Source organism: Bos grunniens, chromosome 8 (genome assembly GCF_055505025.1).
Source record: "Bos grunniens cultivar Pamir isolate PY7600 chromosome 8, Bosgru_T2T1.0, whole genome shotgun sequence".
Lineage (NCBI taxonomy): Eukaryota > Metazoa > Chordata > Mammalia > Artiodactyla > Bovidae > Bos > Bos grunniens.
In genome coordinates, this window is record NC_141172.1 from 50,972,811 (window position 1) to 50,992,031 (window position 19,221).

General features: G+C 41.2%; 1 protein-coding gene and 1 long non-coding RNA gene across 7 annotated transcripts in view; one reads left to right on the plus strand and one right to left on the minus strand.

Annotated features, from left to right (window-relative positions):
• Positions 1-19,221, plus strand: part of PCSK5 (proprotein convertase subtilisin/kexin type 5) — a 522,373-nt gene that overhangs the window by 465,234 nt on the left and 37,918 nt on the right. For 3 of the 4 annotated variants that reach the window (XM_086415560.1, XM_086415562.1, XM_086415563.1), the window contains 4 exons: positions 4,148-4,190; positions 7,746-7,882; positions 8,894-9,094; positions 17,132-17,215. In XM_086415560.1, coding sequence (XP_086271686.1) covers positions 4,148-4,190; positions 7,746-7,882; positions 8,894-9,094; positions 17,132-17,215 — 465 coding nt within the window. The remainder of the gene's footprint in view (positions 1-4,147; positions 4,191-7,745; positions 7,883-8,893; positions 9,095-17,131; positions 17,216-19,221) is intronic. The other variant, XM_086415561.1, reaches the window with a different exon arrangement.
• Positions 247-19,221, minus strand: part of LOC147367055 (uncharacterized) — a 38,576-nt gene continuing 19,601 nt past the window's right edge. For 2 of the 3 annotated variants that reach the window (XR_015169754.1, XR_015169755.1), the window contains 2 exons: positions 17,134-17,320; positions 247-649 (listed from right to left, as the gene is read on the minus strand). This is a non-coding gene — a long non-coding RNA (uncharacterized LOC147367055). Of the gene's footprint in view, positions 650-17,133; positions 17,346-19,221 lie in introns of all 3 variants that reach the window. The other variant, XR_015169756.1, reaches the window with a different exon arrangement.

Sequence of the window (19,221 nt, forward strand, 5' to 3'; positions counted from 1 at the left end):
GAGAAAAACAACCATAACTAAGTTGGGAGCACCTTGACATTAACTTTTCCCTACAGTTCTGCAGAGAGTCAATTCTGCCTAAACAATCTCTATAACTCCTGGCTAATTCTGGCATATCTAGATATTACATGATATTAATAAAAGGCTATTCTTAGGATACCAAGTTTCCTCTGCCTCCCTCAGATGAAAAATAAACACACAATAAGAAACAAGTTTAGAAAAAGCAAACTAGAATCATTTTAACTTGTATGTATTTTTAATTATGTGGCTCAAAGTTTATGTAAACCATAAAAATAAATTATTTTTCTCTGGACATTTTTAAATGTTCAGCTCCATCTCAAGTTTAAAATACCCCTTTTCCAATATAGTTGGTAATTAAGAACTACTAACTCCTGATGTGGCCTGATCCACCCAACTCAATGGTAAAGGCTATAGGTATTACTGAGAATGTAATAAAATGGCAGAGAATGTAAGCTGACCACTGAAGGTGGCGCTGACAGCAGAAGTCAATGTCTCCACAAGGACAGTGCACTCATGCTGGGCTCCAGCCCTGCTGGTCTCCAAGGAAACTATGGAAAAGGGACGCAGAGAATCACGAAGCTCTCTCCAGACAGAGTGGACACTGTAGTCCTATCCGTCCCAGCCCATCCTGTAAAAATGAGACAATAAAACAAATTTTTGCAAGAAGGGACGTCTTGACAAGGCATCTGCTCACACATTCTCCTTAGCTGGGATGTAAGCAGCTGAAAGTCAGTGGCTGTTTCTGAAGATTTTTTTCCAAAAGTAGAAGGCTCTCACTGTGATCTGTCTGAATTTGCCCCATCTCTTCTCAAAATATGCTCTCTCAGCTCAAGTTTGACGAGATCAAATAACCAGATCTATTTAAATACCCTACTCTGGACGACACCTTCCAAGACAGTTAACAATTCTAGCTTGTTTAGACTCTTCAACCACCACCCCAACACACACACACACACACACAAAGTCAGGAAAATGTCTCTTTCTTCCTTAAGCCCTCCTTACCATCCAAATGCCAACTTGATTTAGAGTCAACTTCCAGGTTTGGGATTGTTACCTTACCTTAATCCCATAGCAGCTGCCTCCCAGTGGTCAAGCTAAATCCATTTAGGTTATGTCTGACTTGTGAATCTTCTGGGGTAGAAAATTTTTTCTCAACAATTCTTATGCTTTAGAACTGGTAATAATGAGCAAGACTAATGGGCATTCATAAGCTGTTATAAGACAGAGTTCTTGTTCTATGCATTATTCATTTATGCAAACTGTTGTAAGGGTACCAAATTCACTATGCAACTGGGCTGGAAAAGTCCCTAGACTGGAGATTACATTGGTATGCACATTTCTGAGGCTTGATTCTGTTTCACATTTTCAACAGTGACTTGCTTAAGGGAGCAGGGAGCAAACTCATTAAGTTCCTAGATGGGAGGGATGGCCAGAACATTAGAGAACAGGATTAGAATTTCCTCAGCCCTTGCCAAATTAGCAAAACTGTCAGAGTCAAATATGTTCACTGAGGACAGGCAGGGAAGAGGAAAGCTGCCCAAATGCAAGCCGAGTAGTAGCAATTTCTTTAAGAGGACTAAAAAGAATGCAGATGTAAACACAGACTCATAGTGGGAAATAAACTTACCCAATATAACCATTAGTGCTCACTGGGACTTTTGCACCCTCTTAAAAAGGACTCAGATCCCCAGTCAATGGATTGTAGAAGCATAAAGCCCACTCCTGAGAATTCCACAAATTCCAGTGAGCTTTTCCTTTCCATGATGACACAATTCGCCTGGTTTATGGTTCACTTTACTGTCCTGCTCTGGTCACCCTACAGCAAACCATGCTGACCCAGACACAAAAACTATTTCCCTCCCATTAGCAAATCATGGCCTCCTGCAGAAGGGCCTGGCTATCTCCTTGATTGTCTTGGCTCTTGTTTAATCATTCTGATTAAACTTGTATCCCAAGTGGCTTAACAAGATATTTTCCTAAATATAGACAGCTCTTTAGAGGAACTCTGGGACAAGCTGTTAAGATAATAATGTTTGCATCCATGTTATCTAACAGAGGTGAGCATGACCAAGTCATAAGCCAACAGTGCTACAGCCAAGGGCCAGCACATGTAAAGTGACAGACAGTAAATACTTTCTAACTCTGTTTCAACCACTCTGAGGCTATGGCATGGAAGAATTCACACACAATATGCAAACAAAAGGGGCCCACCCGAGTAGGCCATAGATTGCCTACTCCTGCTAGACTTAGCTTCAGAATATTTGACTTTGGGGGAGGCTTAGCAACAGTCTTATCTAACGGAATCATTTTATACCTGCAGAAATCAGCACCCAGAAAGTAGAGTGATACTTATGCAAGTTCATAAAACAGTTGAGCCAGGGTGAAAACTTCAAATTAAACACAGGTAGCCCAGTTCCTAGGCCAGTGCCCTCTCCATGGTATCATCACTAGACTGTTTCCAGAAGGTTCTAGGGATCCCTGCTTACATGGTAGAACCTCTTCTAGAAATTTTTCCACTAATTTTTGGCACATGTATTAGTCACAGTATGCGTGATACACAGCAGTGTTTAGGAGGAGCCAAGATGAAAGTCTGACTCAGATGAAGTTGACTCTGCCATCAAGGAGCAGACTTCTCAAGAACCAGAATAAAGCCTAAATTAGATTAGAAAGGAAAACCAAGCAGAAAGTTCAAAGGACATAATTTTATTGGGTTGGCCCAAAAGTTTGTTTGGGTTTTTCTATAACATCTCAAATGAACTTTTGGGCCAATCCAATATTTAGTTTAAATAAAGTTAGTTCAGTTCAGTTCAGTCACTCAGTTGTGTCCAACTCTTCACGACCCCATGAATCGCAGCACACCAGGCCTCCCTGTCCATCACCAATTCCTGGAGTTTACTCAAACTCATGTCCACCAAGTCAGTGATGCCATCCAGCCATCTCATCCTCTGTCATCCCCTTCTCCTCCTGACCCCAATCTCTCCCAGCATCAGGGTCTTTTCCAATGAGTCAACTCTTCACATGAGGTGGCCAAAGTATTGGAGTTTCAGCTTCAGCATCAGTCCTTCCAAAGAACACCCAGGACTGATCTCCTTTAGGATGGACTGGTTGGATCTCCTTGTAGTCCAAGGAGTCTTCTCCAACACCACAGTTCAAAAGCATCAATTCTTCGGTGCGAGCTTTCTTCACAGTCCAACTCTCACATTCATACATGACTACTGGAAAAACCACAGCCTTGACTAGATGGACATAAATCCTCATATACCAAGATGCACATTTCAGAAAGGAGCAACTGTTTTCTATCTCCTTTTAGAATGAAAAGAGCAAACTTAGAGTATAAGTTAGATCACAGAAAGAACTTACTGGAAGTAACTCTGTCACTCACAAGAACTTCAGGCCAGAGAAAGTCACCAAATTGTCTTAATAACTGGACCTTGGAGTTGGGATCTTCCAGGGAGGGACAGGTGAGAGAAACAGTCTAAGTCAGTGATTCGCAAAGTCCTTTCTTTCTCATTAAGTCACCTGAAAGTTGTAGGAAAGAGTCCTCTGAGCCAACAGGGACACAATGAATCACTGTACTTAATGCGAACAGGACAGTTTCTTTAAGAGGGCAATGAAGAGCAGAACAAAAGGATATACTGTACTAGAAAAATAAATAAATACTTACCCAGATTTCAAAGAAGCCTCCCAGATGAGATTCCCTCACATTGCCATTAAGGGGTAACTCAATTAAAATCCCCCATTCAGGTCGGAAGCTTGCAGTCCCTTCCAAATGTGTGTGTGAACACACCAGAAGCCTTTACCTAGGTTGTGGTCAGGAGCTTCTTTATGTAGATCATTCATGAGCAACAATTTGAAGACCCAGTAGCTTGGACCTATTCCTTCTTGAAAGTCAGGGCCAAGTTTTTATGAGAACTCTTATTTTACTAGCTTTAATAAAGATAAATCATAGTGTACATCTTGTTACTAATTTAAAAATGGTGCAATCTACTGAAACATCATTTCTAGACAGTACATTTTGTGAAACCATCCCATAAGTATGTGTTTCAAGCCACAATTTTTCTAAAACTCAGTTTTTCAAATGATGAACTCGATGGTTATTATTTTGATTATTATAATTTTTTTCCAGATGATCCAGGAACCTGCACATCATGCGCTACAGGGTACTACATGTAAGTCTGGTCTTTTTTTTTTTTTTTCCATGGCACTAACTTTTTCTACAGTTTAAGCATTACTGACTTAATCTTAAATCCAGTGATTAAAGCAAAGAGGCCCTGCAGCCTGAAGCAACTCTCTCTTGTCAGGCTATTAATGAACAATTCTTGGATTTAGCAATAAGAGCCCAGCTGTTTTCTTGCCTCGAAAGGAGGCCCTCTCTCTCTTGGTCCTGGAAGTCACCCAGCGTGACACTGGTGTCTAGGAATCTTGCCATGGGTTACCAAGATTCAGACCTTGCTGTTTATGGACAGACTTTAATAATACACTCGACCCCAAGCAAGTTGTTTCCAAATGTCTGCGTGGAGACCTCGTTCTAAAGGACAGACAGTCCAGGATGAAGCCAGGTGTTTGTTAAGCTCTTAATCCCCCTACAGGCAATGAGAGATGAAGACCACTAGGTTAAATGAAATGCAGATAACCATCACCCCCAAAGTTCTCTGCTACAAATCCACAAATCAAGGATGTTATGTCTCAGTATCACCTCCCCCTCCTATTCTTGTCAGCCTTCCAGGATACATTGGTGCCTATCTTGGAAGAAAAACTAAGAAAAGAAGGGAGACAAGGCTCTTTGGGGTGGTCTATGTTTGGGTCGCCTCCACTTTGGTGGGCTGACTCCTTCTGTCACCACCTGGCCTTTCTCCTCCATCAGATTCCAAGAACTCAAAATGTGGTGGCGGGTAGAAAGAGGTTAAAAGGGGTGAGGACAATGGGAGAGAAGGGAAACCCAACAAGCTGAGACATACTAAAAATAATCTATTAACCTCAGCATTACTTAAACTTATGGTTTTAATTCAACTTTTCCAGAATTGCCTAGTATTCTCTACATTGACTATGTCTCTACATCCTCCTGATTGAATGATTTAAATTACTGTCCCATTTAAATAGGAGTCTAGACTTGATTATTGTAAGGTAGACCAGATGACACTCAATGAGCAGCCAGTCTTTTGTCAGCACATTCATAGCTGGCATGTGGTCCACCACATGAACCCACAGCAGACATGAAGAGCAGAAATGCAAGCATTTCTTGACAAGGTCACATGGTTGAAGCTACAAAATGTTCCTCTAGGAGCCAAGAAAGGAGAACTCAGACTCAAATAAAAAAAATAGCAACCATGCAGAAGGAGGTGGGTAATTCTCTTTGTCCCTATTACAGCTCTGCATCCCTCCACCTTGGGTCTTGCCTGGTGGCTCAGATGGTAAAGAATCCACCTGCGATGCAGGAGACACGGGTGTGACCCCTGGGTAGGGAAGATCCCCTGAAGCAAATAGCAACCCATTCCAGTATTCTTTCCTGGGAAGAATTTCATGGACAGAGGAGTCTAGAGGGTTTCAGTCCATGGCGTCACAAAACAGTTGGACACAACTTAGTGACTAAACAACAACCAACACCCCTCCAGCCTAGCTCTACCCTGTCTGCCTTCTTCACTTTGATACCAGAACACACCCCTTCATCTGCACCTACATCCTCTGTCACCTGAGAGCCGTTTCCTCTGTTGGACTTTGGAGCCCACCTCTCCACTTCAGCATTGCGCACTAATGAACACATTTCATAAAACCCCCTGAAAAACAAATACACTGAAAGAACATGGCCAGCATCACTAAGCATAAAACATCAGACATTTGTTTCCAGAAATACATATTATAGCTTTATGATATGCAGTCATACAGCTAATTAAACATTGCACAATAGATGTTGTTAAGGAAGAAATACAAAGCTTCCCTGTGATATCTTTTTGACAGTGTGAGGGCAAAGGTCAACTTCATTCCACTCCCCCTTCAAATGAACCTCAATGGAGTCTGAATTACAATGTTTTACCATAGAACAAGAATAAGAAATGATCTATATAAAATGATAAACACAGAAAAGCTTGGGTAATACCAATAATCTGGTAATAGACATCATGGACTCATGAGACTACTTGAACTCAACACTGACTTGTTTCAGGCCTGGGGAGTGCCAGGCGGCAAAAGCACACAAGTTGTTCAAACAGACCTTAGGTAGAATCCCAGTCCCCCTCTTACCTATGTGATTTACCTATGTAATTTTAAGGGAATTACAGTTCCCTTATTTGGAAATTAAAGATATGTAACAGCTACCATATGGGGATTGTGCAGAGGTTTAAGTGAGCTAATACCTGACACATAATCAGTACTCCATGAATAAATATACCCTTCTCCTTCTTCCTAGGCCCCTCCCTGAAGTCCCAATAAAGGGCACTTGAAGTTTAGAGGAAGGTGATTAATCACACACACACAAACACCAGACCAAGTTTTCTCCCTTGAACCCAAATATGGACACCTGTTGAAAACAATGTGTAATACAGAGAGAGAGATAAATTAGAAGTATGGCATTAACATACACAAATTACTGTATATAGGGGCTTCCCAGCTGGTACTAGTGGTAAAGAATCTGCCTGCCAATGCAGGAGATGCAAGAGACACAATTCTGATCCCTGGGTCGGAAGATCTCCTATAGAAGGAAGTGGCAACCCACTCCAGTATTCTTGCCTGGAGAACCCATGGACAGAGGAGCCTGGCGGGCTACAGTCCTGTGGGGCTGCAAAGAGTCAGACATGACTGAGGGACTGGACACACACACACACTACTATATATAAAAGAGAAAACAAGGACCTACTCTATAGCAAAGGGAACTCTACTCAACATCTTATAATAACCTATAATGAAAAGGAAGCTTAAAAAGAATATAAATATAAAACTGAATCTAAAGGAGAAGATACACATGTGTGTGTATATATATATATATGTATATTATGTATACGTACATTCAATATATATGTATATATGTACACATACATGTACACATGTATATACATATATGTGTATGCATGTATGTGCATATTCAGTATATGTGTACATATATGTGTGTATGTGTGTACATATATGTGCATATATGTGTGTATATGTATATTCAGTATATATATATATCACTTTGCTCTACACTTGAAACACAATATAGTAAATTAATAGACCTCAATTTAAAAATGATGTGCAATATATGTATAAAATAAATAATTTACAAGAATGCACTGTACACATGGGAAATATAGCTAATATTTTATAACTATAAATGTAATATAATCTTTAAAAATTATGAATCACTACATGATACACTTGAAATATATAATATTGTACATCAACTATTCCTCAATAAAAAATTTAATGATATACAATATTTGAAAATTGCTAAGAAAATAGATCCTGAATGTTCCTATCATTAGAAAAATAATTCTGTAACTATGATAACAGATGTTAACTAGACTTGCTGTGGTGGTCATTTTGCAATATATACAAATACTGAATTATTATGTTGTATACCTGGAATTAATTTAATGTGTATGTCACTTATATTTTAAGTTATTAAGGGAGAAAAGATTATAACTTCAAAAGAAATGATGTGTAGACACATAAGGAGATTAAATTATGGTGATAAAGAGAAATATTAATATGTTAACATAGCTCACAGAAGAAACTACATCTTATCTCCCCAGGTTCAAAGACCACTGTTATAAAACCTGTCCTGAGAAGACCTACAGGGAAGAATTTGAATGCAAGGCGTGTGATACCAACTGTGGCAACTGTGACCAGAATGAGTGTTACTGGTGTGAAGAGGGCTTCTTCCTCTTGGGTAAGCCTGAAAATAGTTGCTCAGTCGCGTCCAACTCTTTGCGACCCTATGGATGGTAGCCTGCCATGCTCCTATGTCCATGGAATTCTCCAGGCAAAAATACTGGAGTGGGTTGCCATTCCCTTCTCCAGGGGATCTTCCCAACCCAGAAATCGAACCCCGGTCTCCTGCATTGCAGGCAGATTCTTTACCCTCTGAGCCACCAGGGAAGCCCCAAGCTTGAAAACAGGCATGGTACAAAGTGAGAACAAGGCTCCAGAACTATTCAGAAACACGAGAGCTCGTCGGATAGGTTTTAGAGTCTTCTTATGCCTCTTGTCCAAGGAGGAATTTTACTTTGGTTTGAAAATAATCGTTAGTCAGGATGCTTCCTTCTGCTTTTATTAGTGAAGCATATTTCCTACTTCACTAATTACTCTCAAGCATCTCCAAGCTGACAGAAAGCAGAGTGAGTGGAGGGGAGGGACAGACACTGAAGAGAAATAAATGCTTTGGAACTGAAGTCACCTGGAACATTCAGAACATGACTCTTTCCTTGAGACTTTATTCATGTTCTATATTCCCTGCACTGTAAAAGTTAAATAAGATCTTTTAGTCTTAGATTTAAGTCAGTTCATTGACTATGATGGAAATGAATGGTTGGGAAGGAAATACACTGTGAGTCTTCCATTGGGAGAGACAGTGGGGCAGACACAGTGACCTTCAGGGGTTCTGTATGTGTGGAGATCCTTTTATCTGCAATTTTTCAAGGTCTTGAGAACATAAAAGTTTTTATGCTCCCAACCCTTGATAGCCAACTTAAATTTTCAGTTGAAAGAGGACTTAAAGTGTTGGATTTATTAAGACACGATTCTTGGGTTGGAATATGCGAATGTCATCACGGTTTCTTTAAAGATTAAAAAATGTTCCTCAGCCTCCCTTTGGCCTGTTTAGAACTTGGCCCTGCTCAGAGCACCCGGCTCAGCCAGCCAGGCTTCCACTTCAGGCTTCCTGTCTTATATTCTCACGTAGGGGGCAGCTGTGTGAGGAACTGTGGCCCTGGCTTCTACGGTGACCCAGAGATGGGAGACTGTGAGCCCTGCCACCAAGCCTGCGAAACCTGCACCGGCCTTGGCCACAATCAGTGCAGCAGCTGCCGAGAAGGCCTACAGCTGCTGCGGGGGACATGTGTGCGTCACGACCAGACCCAGGAGGAAGGCAGCTTCTGGAATGGTATGTGCCCCCCAAGAGGGATCGCAGGTGTCCAGCTGTCTCCTCCCCCTCCCCTCACTCCAAACCCTTGCTTTCAGGATACCCAAGAGATGCAGGCTAGGCAGTGAAACAAAAGTGTGGTATCCCGGAGCCTCTGTGATACTAACCACAGGAAAGGGCAGGAGGGTGTGGCTGGCATTTGGTCAGGAGCTGCTGCTGTTTAGTTGCTCAGTCGTGTCTGATTCTTTGCGGCCCCAAGGATTGTAGCCCACAGGCTCCTCTGTGGGATTTCCCAGGCAAGAATACTGGAGTGGGTTGCCATTTCTTCCCCCAGGGGATCTTCCCCATCCAGGGATCAAACCCACGTCTCCTGAATTGCAGGCAGATTCTTTACCACTGAGTCACCTGGGAAGCCCTTGGTCAGAAGGGAAACACCAAAGGGCAACTGACAACTGATCTGGCCACTTGTGTTTCTAGCTGGGTGGAGTGGGCTGCAGAGCACACAGAGAAAGAGAAATGACTACCATTTTCTCAAAGATTTCAGAATAGCTTCGATGACATTCATATATCTCTTTATAAAAAAGAGGAAAGAAAATCACTAGTGGGACAGCCTGTCTGGTTAGACAAGGCAGTGCTTAGTCAGTAAGTCATGTCTGACTCTTTGAGACTCCATGGGCTGTATCCCACCAGGCTCCTTTGTCCATGGAATTTTCCAGGCAAGAATATTGGAGTGGGTTGCTATTTCCTACTTGAGGGAATTTTCCTGACCCAGGAATCAAACCCAGGTCTCTTGTATCTACTGCACTGCCAGGTGGATTCCTTATCACTGTGCCACCTGAGAAGCCTCGAGACAAAAAAGAATCACTGTAAAGCATGGGAACTTCAGCTAAAATGGCTTGTCTTTCTGGCTGGATTATTAGAACTTGCCATCATTCAAGTTTACCTTTTAAAATTTACCCTCTCTAGTTGCAGATGTGGGAAGCAGGTGGGCTTGAAAGGGGGCAGGAGGGAGAAAACGTGTGGGAGCTTGGAGTCTAACAGTAAATACCTACATGTATTCATTCCCACCTGAGTCTTCAGAAGTGGCCGCCAGACCCTAAAGCCTTGGTCACGGGCTTCCTGGTAAGGTAATTACAACCTTGCAGTGGCCTCTCCATGTCTGAGGTGGTTAAAAAACAAAATCCTCCTCCTGCTGGAAAAATCTGACTCACACTCCATGCAGAGACGCCGATGAAAACAAGAGATGCTCTCTGTCTTGATTTCAAGGCAAGGATTTGTTTAAAAAGGTCATTTCAGTGCAGAAGCAGCAGCAGCTGAAAGCAGGTCTGCTTGGGATGAGTCTTGTAAGAGCTGAAGGGAGGGATGATCTGGGGCAGGAGAAAAGCCTCTTGCTAAGTCTCAGAGGAAGGATGTCCACAGCTGCTGTCTACAATGACAGTGTCGCCTACGTGACTTAACGCAAGAAGCAGCTCAGACACCATCACAAACCCAGCAGCCAAAGGCCACCAAGAATGCGGGCTGATTTCAGAGACAGAGCTGGAAAGAAAATCATTCATTCCAGATTGGGATATCTTCCATGAATTATAGCTGAACCAAAATGCTGAAAACGAGTTTGTCTGGCATGCAGGCATTTAAGAGGCAGTGCAAGCCAAGAGGAAAATAGTCTGTGCTGTGTTTCTAGCTCAGAACATCTGTATTTTATCTGGCGTCCAGATGATGAAAAGGTTCAGGGAGCCAAGAGCCAGAGCAGACTCGATTCCCCAAATGATTACACATCCCTTTCAACTGGACTACGCACTCTGCAAGCAGAAATCAAGACTTCACTGCTCCCCACTTTGCGAGGCACCATATCTACCCCTCTTCCTTTTCTACTATCAAAATGCAATATCTGTGAAGAGAGAAAGGAATTAGTCCATTTGAGGAGATAGCTCTAATGAGGGATTCACAAAGCAGATGAGACTGTTTCTCGTGGCCAAACAAGAGCAATGAAGTCAATGACATAGCAGAACTTTTCCACACCTACAATTCAGGGAATAATACATGCATGCAGACTATGAACAATGAGAAAAAAACTGTGTCTTCACTGAGCAAGGTGAGGCCACAGCTCAGCTCCCCCGGAATGGTTTAGGCACCACTGAAATGGACGGTAAATGGCAACATACTCCACAAGGCCCTGAGTGTATTTAAACCAATGCCTACATTTTTCCTCCTGAATTTTTTTTCCTTAAGAAACTAAGGCTGAGGTTGTAATAGGAAAGTAGAGGATTCCAGAGAACAAGCACTATTAGCTGCACCTTTAAGATGATAGAAAGAAGACTGCAGTCATCCTTGGTCAACTCAGAGGGAGCCCAAACCAGAGTGCTCATGAGACAATGGAGCCATCCAGCTGGTACCAGTAGGTGTTGTGTTGTTTTTGTTGTTTCAAACACAGACTCAGATACACGTAGGACAGAGCAGATGGGACAAATTCAATCCCATTTCTTCACCCACACTACTGCCAGTGGAAACAATAAGATCATGCTTATATCCAAAAGCTAAAACCACCCCATTGTCTATGTCAGCATGTGTTGGAGAAACAACGCCTTGAAATAAAAATCCAACTAGAGTCCACTGGACTTCTCTTTTAATAAGGTGGCTCCTCATAATGAGAGTGCTGATGATGACAGGTCATCATCCTTTGTCAAAGCCCTTTGAGGGCTTCCCTGGTGGTCCAGTGCTTAAGAATGCACCTTGCAAAGCAAGGGATACCTGTTCGATCCCTGGTCCAGGAAGATCCCACAATCCCACATGCTGCACAACAACTAAATGCTGTGAGCCACATGCTGTGACTACTGAAGCCCATGTGCCTAGAGCCTGTGCTCGACACGAGAGAAGCCACCGCAATGAGAAGTCTGGTCACTACAACGAAGAGTAGCCCCTGCTCAGCCCAATAGAGAATGCCCATGTGCAGCAACGAAGACCCATCACAGCCCCCACCCCAAAAAAAGTTAAATAAATAAGTCTTTAAAAAAAAATTACCAACTGAGCAGGAATGCCTCCTACCCTGGTTCAAGATGGAGATTTACCTACACATCAGACCACAGCTGGAAAATCCTAAGCCAAGACTAAGTCATCTTCAAAGGTTCTTCCTACCACCAAAAAGTCCCTGCACAAAAGCACAGATCATCCCCAGATTGCCTGTCTCAGTCACTAATATATTTGTGAGGACTGTCTAGTCCAATGTCCCTGTGTGGCAATGACCAATGTCAAACAGACTGCTGCCAATGGCATCAGCAGGGCCTCAGGCACCATGCAGACCCACTGTCAGTGGAAATGCTCAGGTGTGGCAGGCCATGGGCTTTGAAAGAAAACGGTAGCTTCTGCTGGTTTCCTAAAACCATTGTTGGGAGTGGAAACAGTTTATTACTGTTAAATCATCTGGGTTTTCTTAAATGGTTTCCCCCCTGGTGGTGCTGGAAAGTCCTCAGAATAATTCCTGCACATTTCCCCTACCCACCTATTTCCATCATTGATTAAAACCATGTTTGTAGCAGGTTCCAATTACTTATTCTGATGGTAGTCTAATCTACAAAGCGCAGACATGGTAAATTAAATTTTTATCTTTGACCACATCCTAACAATTTATCACTGGTCTGTCTTTTGATTTTAATTCCTATGCTCTAAGAAAGACTGAAATCCCGGAGTCAGTTACAAACCCTGGAAGCCACACATGTGTGAAAAAAAAAATTCTCAACAGTGGGGAGATATGTTACTTCATAGTAAGTGAACTTCAGATAATTAAAAAAAAAAAAAACATAAAAATCTGATTTTTTTTTTTAGAAGAACTTTGTGTATAGTTGCCTCACTTACAACTGAGGACACAATATTTACTTAACTAATCAATCATAATTCAGAGTGCAGAAAATCATGGCTGGGCAGCCAAGTGAACTTCTGGCCTAGTGATATGAAGGAGCCATGTGTATCCGCTTACACTGATTATTAAACATCCAGGAATTTTATGAGTGGATTATTAAACAATTGGCAGCTTGAAATCAGCTATGGCAGGAATATTTACACCACTGAAATTGGTAAACATGACAAATCAAGTCTTTGTTGCTGTTTTGTTTTCCAAAGAACCATTTTACCAGTACATCACTGCTTTGACCTCTACCAAACTATTTTGAAACTAAATGAATTACTAAAACATCTAAGGAAGATAGAGTTTAGAATTCAGCACACCCGAATTCAATTCCCGGCTCTATTCTTTATCAGCTCTGTGACCTTGAGCAAGATATTCCTCCTCTCCGAGCCTCAAGTTTTCTCAGCGATAAAATGAGAACATGAAATGTCTCATACAATGTTATTTTGAGAATTACACGGAAGAATGCATATGAAACCCCCAACACATAGTATGGCGCAAAAAAGGTTAATCTATTCTCTAACCCTTTAACCTAATCCAGTTTCACCCACGAAACCCTAGTTTACTTTAAAAACTGCCTTCTTGAGCTTATGAAATAAAGCAATTTGGAAGCCTAAGGAGTAATACATGTCTGTTTAAAAAAAAAGACAGAGTCCCAGAAAGAAGGGCAAATGATAGTCAGCTGGGATGCCTAATAGCCAAGTTGAGTCCTGACTTAACCAAGAATGTGTACAAAGATGTTGACAGCAGTTTTATTTATAACCTAAAAAAAAGGAGAGAGCAATCTAAAAATGTAATGAAGAAAAACATTAAGTGAATTAAGATTCATAAATATTTTTACAAAGAATTTTCATGGCAAAAGAATATTCCTATAAGCTTCATTACACTAATGAAAAATTTAAGATCAGTAATATATATGTAAAAGATGTCAATGATTACATATATATACACATATGTAATTATACTCATGGCATTCAATAGAAAGATGGGAAATCTAAATGCCAAAGTATACACAGCAGACATTTCTGAGTGGTAAGATTAAGGGGCAAACTATCTTCTTCATCCTTTTTGCATTAAAAAAATAAAACATTTCTTTTTTTTTAATAAAAAAAGTAGCTGTGTCCACTGCAAGCCCATCTTTGGTGAAGAGCCTGCTCCAGGATCGACGAAGGCGGAAGGTTCAAATCAAAAGAGGTAATAGGGAAATAGGGAGGAGAAGATGATCAAGCATACCAGCAGAGTCTCTGTGATGTAAAAACTAACCCAAGAAATCAGGCAGTGAGGAACAAGCAGGGATGCAGAAGTTGTGAGAAAAATGGAGAGAGGATGGGACCTCCGATTAAAACATAAGTGGGTATCCAAAGGGAAAGACTGGCAGGAATTTCAGCAGTGGAGACTTCAAGAACATGTAAGGACATCCCTGAGGCACAAAGTGGTTATTCTTGAGAAAAGTTATCAAGAAAAGCCTGTGTCCTTGCAGGTCTTTAAGAAAAGCAACTTTTGCCTTCCTAGTCACTGCAGCCTTGTTTGAAATAACAAAGGTTGGAAAAAACTAAACAGCTACCAACAAGAATATAAAAATGAAAGATGACATGGCCACACAGTGGGATACTATGGAGCCACCAAAAAGAATGAGAGTCTTTATATACTGATAAACAATGGTCTCCAAAATACAGAACTACAAAAAAAAAAAAAAAGCAACATGATAAACACTGCGAATAGTCTGTATAAAAAGGGTGGAGGGGGGTGGTAAGAGAGACTTCACAGTATATACCTTGTCTATATTGTGAACCTGTGAGTATTGCTTATTTAACCTAAAACATTTAAGAAGAACCCATACTTTATTAGTCATATTTGAAGGATATACATTATATTTTCTTGGGCAAGGTGACTTTTTTGTTTTTGCAGGGAAGGGGGTGAGGTCCTGTTCAGTCTAAAATTTCTGGAGTAGGAAAAAGAGAAACTGATCAAAGTCAAAAATTTTACTTGTTGAGATCGAATCTTTTCTGATAAAAGAGGTCTTGCTGGGGATCTTTATCCATTGCCCAAGCCTGACTGCTAACGGTGTGTGCAGAGCACCCTCTAGTTGAGATGTGAGGACATTACAGAATTTTATACCAAGTGTATTGGAGTGATACATCGAGCTACCAGAACGTGAGATATGTATGTGTAATTATAAACGTATGTATACTATGTGTAAATATTTACATTATATTTTTTAAATGTAAGAAAATTAATTAAAATGGCTAGCTTTTAAAATATAACATTTTAGCACAAAAGTGATAAAATCAAAACAAAATCAACCCATGGCCTGGATGTATAAAGATCTTCAAGGTGCTCAATATCAGATGAATATTTAGTTATTATTCCTTGAATAACTGCTCTCATCAAGTAAGCATCTTTTTCTCCCAGCTTAATTGAGATGTAACTGACATACAACATTATATAGGTTTATCATGTATAAAATGACGACTTGACACGTGTATACTGCAAAATGATTACAATAACGTTAGTTAACACACCCATCATCATCACTTTTGTGAAAATCCAGGGACTAGCATTGCTCTGCACTGGCTAGCTGAACTCTTAACAGAACTCCCCAGCAGAGTACATTTTAATTGGTCTACTAGAAAACCAGTACAAAATTTTCTTTCACAGTTGGAAAGAAATTGCCACTCAGCATGGCAGCATGGACAATCATTTATGTCCACAGACCTCTATCTCTGGCTATCTATTGCCTACTTACCTATCGAGCTTTCTCTGCAGCAAGGCTCAGCAGTGTATTGACTGGGAGTGCTATCAGAGGAATCAAGTACTGGCTCCTGGTGCCACTCCAAGTGTGGAACAGAAGAAAGCGAATGGGAAATAAAACAGAAGCCTGAGAAATGGGGTGGGATGATAACAAACGAAGAAATGAAGCAGAAGGAACCACCATTTACTGAGCCACCGTGTGCACACTTTACACGTTATCTTACTCAGGTTTCACGAGAGTCCTGTAAAGAATCACTTGCTCTCATTTTAGAGATGTGGAAAGCATTGTAAGACTGGAAGAGTTTAACTACTGTATCCATGGTTACCCTACCCAGAAAAAGCACACCTGGGATCTGAAGACAGGTGTGACTAGACTCTGCCAGGCTCTCAGGAAGAGAAGGAAGGAAGAGACAGGCGAGAGAGGAAGAAGGGAGAGAGGAAGACAGGGAGGAAAGAGGAAAAACGGGGAGGAAGGAAGGGAGGGGAATGGTAAGATGCCAACAATAATCACTGACTGAACTTCAGGGCCATTTGTGTGACATATTCTGAGCTAGAACTTCTTTTTCTAAATTTCCCCTGTATGAGTCATGCTAATTCCTGAGCAATTACTGGAATTTAGTCAAGATCTCTGTGTGTACTGAGTGAGTGACGTCACTGAGGCTGTTTTCTTTGTTACACAACTATCCCATTGAGTTGCTGCTGTCTTCCTGACAAAACCTGCCCAGCGAATGGTTGCGGGGGAAGAAAGGAGAAGCAGCTCGCATGTTTCTCAGATTAATGGCTTATTAACCTGGGATGACCTTCCTGTCACTGACCAGCCAGCAAGCTCTCTGATGGCTACTGATGTTTAATGATGATTTTGGACAAATTTAAAAGATCAATTTAGGCTGCATCCCACAGTGGCTACTATGAAGAACAGAGAGACCCAAACACTGACCAGTTTATGAAATCTGGTCCTAAAGAACACACACACACACACACAAAAAGAGGGGGCACAATGAATTCTCAGTTATCATCCTGGAGTAAAGAAAAGTGATCATCAAAGAATCTTGGAGAAATAAGTGATTACCTTTGACACAGAAACTCCAGCACACATACATACAACCACACGTTTACAAAATATAAAATAAGTAACATCTGTTAGTTCAAATATCTCCCTATATTTAAGGCTATCCTGTCACTGGAAATTTGCAAAGAAAGTCTTGACATCAATTGTCAATGAAGGAGTAAGGAAAATAAAATTAATGAAGTCCACTTGGCAGGCAATGGGTGGTGCCAACATTTAACTACTATCAAATTGAAGGGTCTATTTAGGGTGAAAAGGGAAACAAGATTACTCATGAGATTTTCCCAACAATGCTATGCACCTGTTCAAAAGAGGCAGACTTCTTGTTTCTCTCCTTATACAGACCTTTTGAGAAGACACCAGTCGTGCCATTCTTCTTGTAAAACCTGCCATGGATCGGCAACCCTGTGCACTTCATGTCCAAAAGGTCAGTGTGGCATGTTACAGGAGGAAGCAGTGGCCAAGCCAATTCAGTTATTTGTCAGCATCTCATGGTATAGTCCCATCGCATGTTGCTGTCACAGTAGGAACTCTGGAGAAACACAGGGACCCAAACACTGCCCTATAATAAAAACTAGTTTTCAAGGGACCAGAACAAAAAAGAAAAGAAATGGTTCTTATCCAAAGCACGATTAAGTTAGTGATTAATTTGGCCACAGAGTTTGCTAGGGTCTCTGGCTGCCCGACATTTCTAGAGGTTCCGTTGTTCTTTTAAAGTGCATTGGTGGATGTTCATCGCAGCACTGTTTATAATAGCCAGGACATGGAAGCAACCTAGATGTCCATCAGCAGATGAATGGATAAGAAAGCTGTGGTACATATACACAATGGAGTATTACTCAGCCATTAAAAAGAATTCATTTGAATCAGTTCTAATGAGGTGGATGAAACTGGAGCCTATTATACAGAGTGAAGTAAGCCAGAAGGAAAAACACCAATACAGTATACTAACACATATATATGGAATTTAGAAAGATGATAACAATAACCCTGTGTACGAGACAGCAAAAGAGACACTGATGTATAGAACAGTCTTATGGACTCTGTGGGAGAGGGAGAGGGTGGGAAGATTTGGGAGAATGGCATTGAAACATGTAAAATATCATGTATGAAACGAGATGCCAGTCCAGGTTCGATGCACGATACTAGATGCTTGGGGCTGGTGCACTGGGACAACCCAGAGGGATGGTATGGGGAGGGAGGAGGGAGGAGGGTTCAGGATGGGGAGCACATGTATACCGGTGATGGATTCATTTTGATATTTGGCAAAACTAGTACAATTATGTAAAGTTTTAAAATAAAATAAAATTTAAAAAAATAAATAAATAAAGTGCATTGGTGGGCTGCAGTCCATGGTGTCACTAGGAATCGGACACGACTGAGCGACTTCACTTTCTCTTTTCACTTTCATGCATTGGAGAAGGAAATGGCAACCCACTCCAGTGTTCTTGCCTGGAGAATCCCAGGGATGGGGGAGCCTGGTATGCTGCCATCTCTGGGGTCACACAGAGTCGGACACGACTGAAGGGACTTAGCATAGCATAGCATAGCTGAAAGAAAAGAACTAAGGTAGAGAATCTACAAGGGGATGAAGTGTCTATCTGGTATTTTTCTTTATTTTTGGTACTGAATTTAGGGGAGGGGAAAAAAGCACAACAGCAGCTCAACAAATTAACGGCTTCATCATCTATAAAATCAAGTCAGAAACAACTCCCCTGAATTAAGGTGACAGTTTATCAATATGGCACATTAGAAACTAAGAATATTATACTCCCATTAAAGTGATCATTATGTTAGAATGTGCAATCTGCCACAATTCTACTTCTACAATATATAAAAGTCAACAACAAAAAAAAACCTGACAATTTTCTTGGAATTTTGGAGTTCAGAGTGATTTCTGGGTTGTTTTAATGATGGTGCATCTTATTTTTTTCAATTAAAACTAAATAGATGGACTGTCCATTAAAGGTGCAGTTGGGTGGAAGGGTTGCTACTGTGTCAGTGACCCAACAGATATGCTTTGAGATGCAGAGCAGACTCCATTGAACTGTGTATACACAACTGCCTCACACAAGGAAGACAGAGGTCTTAATAGACAGATCTCTTGGGCAAAGGGAAGCCCCATGGTAACCTGCAGCAATACCAATAGGAAAGTCAAAGAAACAAGCCAAAAGTCTTCTGTTGTCAATTTCCTTTCTAGAGTTTTAACTCATCCTAGAAGACTTCAGTTCAGTTCAGTTGCTCAGTCGTGTCCGACTCTTTGCAACCCCATGAATCACAGCACATCAGGCCTTCCTGTCCATCACCAACTCCCGGAATTCACTCAAACTCATGTCCACCGAGTTGGTGATGCCATCCATCCATCTCATCCTCTGTCGTCCCCTTCTCCTCCTGCCCCCAATCCCTCCCAGCATCAAAGTCTTTTCCAATGAG